The sequence below is a fragment of the Triticum dicoccoides genome, chromosome 2B, assembly GCF_002162155.2.
Source record: "Triticum dicoccoides isolate Atlit2015 ecotype Zavitan chromosome 2B, WEW_v2.0, whole genome shotgun sequence".
NCBI classification, from domain to species: Eukaryota; Viridiplantae; Streptophyta; class Magnoliopsida; order Poales; family Poaceae; genus Triticum; species Triticum dicoccoides.
In genome coordinates this window covers 815877485-815882412 of record NC_041383.1, presented here as the reverse complement: position 1 = coordinate 815882412, position 4928 = coordinate 815877485, and the positions used below count along the sequence as shown (strand labels likewise).

The following is a 4928-nucleotide window of genomic DNA, read 5'->3' as shown; positions in this document are numbered from 1 at the left end:
GCCTTCAACTCAAAAAAAGAAAAGAAAAAGACGGTTGGTTGAAGCCTAATTGGCGGCGGAATCGGCGACGTAAAGAGAGATTCAGTCCGACTCTGACTCAACGGAGATCTTATATATCCTAGGCGGCGGCGGGAAGAGAGATCCTATAATAACATAGAAAAAAAGAAGCCCTAGGCGGAAACAGAGATCAACGGTGTTGGGGACAAGAGACGAAGATGGACATCATGGCGTCGACTTCGAGAACAGACATGGTGGAAGCTCTCCGTCGCTACCGTGAGACCCTTAGGTGGGAGACCAGTACGCTGAGGAGCGAGGCCACGTCCCGGGGCCTGGAGACGATCGCCGGAAAGAAGGATTACCTAAATCGTCATACTAATTCCGAGGGGAGATCACTATCTCTCGAATCACCTCAGCTGGTCGAGCAGAACCAGAAAGTCGCGAGCCTGCCTCTGGTGAGTTTGCCCTACCTCGTTGCAAATCAAGAGGAGGCCCTCGCTCTGCTCTTGCACGAGGCGCTCAAGCTGGGCTACCGGGTCCAATCTCTGAGGGAACTCGGTGTCCCAGTCCCCTTGGAGACGGTCAGATTACTCTATCTCCTGTCAAAAAGATGCGCGGAGATCTCCCGAATCATAGCGAGGCAAGGGTCGCCAAATTCAGCCAAATCTAATTCTCAGGATGCTCCTGCAGTTTCGGCTTACAAAGAGCGCCGTGTCAGTTGGAACTCCATTTGGGGCAGCCCCGTGTTAAGGTGTGGAGGCTTCAATGACATAAGTAAGAGCCCTTCATCCATCTATGCTGCTTAATTATCTCACCTAACTTAGTCTCTCTTTTTTTTTTTGAAAAAACCTAACTTATTAGTCTTTCTGGTCAGCTTTGCTTCCATGTTCTTTCTTAATATGAATCAATTTCTCAATCAGTGCAATCGTATCACTTGCTGCCTTTCCTTCTTGTACAGTAAAAGTTTTAGTAATTAATTTGGTAGAAACTTTGTAACTCTGGGGAAACTCATTGTACTAGTTTAGGGGGAATTAGTACTTGTGCCACAAATTAGAAAAAACCCACACCAAATTCCTAGAATATAATGTCAGTGTACTAATGCATCATGCATGTCAGATTTAGGAACAAATCAACTCTCACCAATTTACTGTAAAGACAAGTGAGTAATTACCAAGGGTATTGATTGATCATATACATATGTCCCTCATAGGCCTAGCGAACCGTACCATTCAAACATGGAGACAATAAGTATTAGGTGTTTGATGGTAGTGATTATAACGAAGTAAAGTCAGGACTACAGTGCATTTGAAAGCAACACTAGTGATACGGATGGTGAAACAGCTATATACCTGCACAAATACACACAAGTTCACAGTTTCCCAAGTGGATGTTCCGATTTGATGTCGGTGAGGGAAGCACCCATGTGCTCATGTATTTCCTGCTTTTGGTTCCTTTTTGTTCCTTAATATGCATTTCTCAGTCAATGCAATCATATTACATGCTGCTTTCCTTCTTGTATAGTAAAATATTGCACTTCTCTTGGTTTAGTAATTTGTACATTTATATAACACTACACACATTGATGTTGCAGCCACATTGTCTCCTATGTACTTTACCCCCTTTTCTCCTCGTATCATCCCATACTCCGGCTGCGCCACCGAGGCATTGCAGATCTACTCCTTCAAAATCTTTGATCTAGATGACAGCTTGAAGTGGCCACTCTATGTGTACGGCGTAGTTGCTGCTCGAGACGCTGTGGATGGTAACCGCAACATTCTCTTCTCCCGCTCCAGGGCTAACTGCCAAATACTCACTGAAAAGGTATGTATATGACTTTTTTTTTCTTCCTCTTGCATGTGAGCTCTTGTGTATTAAGCATTTACACTAGCAAATATAAAAAATTAATATGTTGGTCGATATGGCTCTGCTGGTTCTTAAATAAGCATAGCTTAATTATCATTACTCTTGGATGAAAACAGTTTGAGTGAAGCAAAGTTTATCCCTATCAACGCATAACTACACATCAAGGAAATGGAATTAAGCTCAGCAGGATTAGTCGAGTAGCACAGCAGATAACAAACTCACTCTGTGAGTAATATCTAGTTGTAATTAGTACAAGAGGTTATATGAAAAAATAGTTTCTACTTCTGGCCGAAGTCAAGATCCATTCTGGATTAATGCAAGCAGCTTCCATACTGCACCTTCCAGGCAGACTGCGGGCCCTTGTTGATATGGTTGCATGGTTAGATTTGATTCCAGTATTTTCATACATATCTCAACAGCAGCAATATCATAGGTTTCTGTGTTCTAACACTTGCTCCCCAGATATATATTTAGCTTATTCAGTAAACCAAAATGAAAACATTTTAGGAAGTAGAGGTCATTCTCCCGTTTCGACCTTCTAATGACCATGGAAGATGAGTCAGTTTTCATTCAGAGATATAATCAATTGTACTGTTGTCAGCAGCAAGAGGAACATTCAAACAATCAATATGACCATTAATTCCTGGTGCTCTGTCCATCAGTACAAAAATCTCTTAGGAGGGAATACCATTCTCATTCATAGGCATTTCAAACAAACAGATAGATAGCACCTCTGTACATTAAGCACGGCAGGCAACAAATCAAACCCTCTCTAAGCAAAATATCTGTATTTTTTAGCTATTTGTATTAAGGCGCATGCAACTAAAACAACCATAAGAAGAAAAAATAGATGATTCATATGACCTTGCAAGCAAGAATATACATGTATTGAAACAAAAAAGGAGGGAGATGGCACTTTGTGTTATTTGTTCACCTTGGCAAAGATCTCATTTTTTTATCAGCTCTGTCACTTCTTAATTTTTTATCTAGTTGCTACATTTCACAATTGTAACTTCGGCAATATAGCACAGATTATCTTCCTCCTAAACATTACATGGCAACCTTCATGTGATTGTCTACGCTCACTTATATTGACGCAAATAAGTAGATATTTGATGCCTCGGTACCACAATGATGTAACCTGGATATTTGATTCGGTGACTCGCTGCTACGTGTTTCAGTTAATGAGATACACTATTGAGTTAACAAGATACCGTATTTAGGCGTCCATGTAGGAAAGACATCCTATCTAGCTGCCTGAGCATGCACCGGAGCTTAAATTGTTTTATTTACTTGAGACATCGAAGATAGAAAGAAAGATAAGAGGGAAAAAATAAAAAGTGTTATGCAGGCACAAAACCCCTTGTGCTTGCACCTGAGAAAACACAAGTAGCATGCAGATTGACTATGCCTATGCATCTAAGTAACTAAGTACATCTCCAGTTTGGTTAACTTTCCAATATGAACATCTCTTGTAGCTTCATGTTCCGGTTATGAGGAACATGAAAGTCATTGAGTTTGTTCCTAAGCAAAGTTATGATGGTCTATTTAAATACAATTCTTTGTAATACTTTCCATGTAATCTCATATGTTTCATTTTAGCGTTAGTAATGACAACAACGATGATGATGTTTGCAGGATCCTTTTTTGCACTTGACTGGCCCTTCTCGTGCTATTCTGGCCGAGTACCCTGTTGACTTTGAAGTTGAACTAAGGATAAAAGATGGAGCAGAGCCCCAAGACAAAGCATTGATGAGTTCTACTAACCACCACCATTTCGGTGGTGATACTGCTCTTTTCCTTGGCTGCCTGTGTACTGCAGAGGTGGGCCTTCAGACTGTTCGTAGTGCGATCCAGGCCACTATCTTGTCTATTCGTGTTGTTGGAGGGGGATTTCCTTTTGAATATGGTGTACAAGTTTCTTGTTCAACGTCTACTCAAGGTGCTATTTCTGCTGCATGTCGGCAAGTTGTGTTGCTTGATTCTGTTGAAAAATTTCCCGAAGATGGACTAGATGGTTACCTTCCTCTGTCAAGGAGTGTTGTTACTGTGGAATCAAAAGGATCGCTTAGGATTATCATGAAAGGCTATTCAGAGTCTGGTATTGTTGCTGATGAAGCCCGGCTAGACTTCCCTGCTCAACATTGCCAAATAAGCACTCAAGAATGTACTATTGGCAATGCTAAGCTGCAGGTTGTCATTGCTTGGTCTCTACTTGTGAGGGACAAGCTCGACAACTTGGCAGAGGGGTACATCTTCCCTCTATGACTCTTGTTTAGCTCATGCTCTTAGGCGATCAAACTTGGAATTAATTTGTTTATTTTGTTGTCTTGTGTAATCTAATTTGAAGTAGACCTATATATGTTTATGTTGTCTTGTGTGATCAAACCTGAAGAACTGGACGTATGTTTGTTTGATCTTACATGATCAAACTTGAAGAAGTAGTAGACCAATATATGTTTCTTCTATTCTATTCCTACAAGTTCTAGGGAGGTACCTTTATTATTTATTACTAGCAAAAGAGCCCGTGCGTTGCAACGGGAGAAAAAAAATAACACACACTCTTAACCCAATAACCATAATATGTTCATGCACTTTATTTTAGCGAGGCATCATTTTTATGTTGCCGCTTATCCTCCTTCTCACCCTCAGTGGCCTCAGTGTTCACACAAACCAAAGTGTGTTTGAATGTTGTTTTTCCCCTGCCAGTTTTTTCAGAGGTGCTCATGTGTGGTTATCGATGTTTTCTTTCGTCTCTTTATGATTTTAGTGGTTGTTTATTTGCAATCCAGATCGTTGTGGTATGAAAGAAAAACGGGTGTGCCCTATAGGTTACAATATTAAAAATAACATCTTATTCAAATTCTACATATTTTTCTATTCAAATTTTATATATAACATGTTAAAATCGGAGTTACGTTTAATAGATATGGATAATTAAGAAAAATATTTGTTTGACTTAAATATCTTCCAAAATAATATTTAAAAAATATTTAACAAACAAAATAACATCATATTCAGATTCTACACATTTTTCTAATCAATTTTCATATATAACATATTAAAAT

At 39.7% G+C, this 4928-nt stretch overlaps 1 protein-coding gene across 1 annotated transcript; it reads left to right on the top strand.

Annotated features, from left to right (window-relative positions):
* Nucleotides 1–215: 215 nt before the first annotated feature.
* On the top strand, nt 216–4128 carry LOC119361548. Its single transcript, XM_037626706.1, has 3 exons — nt 216–771; nt 1589–1818; nt 3499–4128. The coding sequence occupies exons 1-3, from the start codon at nt 216–218 to the stop codon at nt 4126–4128; spliced, it is 1416 nt and encodes a 471-aa protein (XP_037482603.1).
* Nucleotides 4129–4928: the final 800 nt, after the last annotated feature.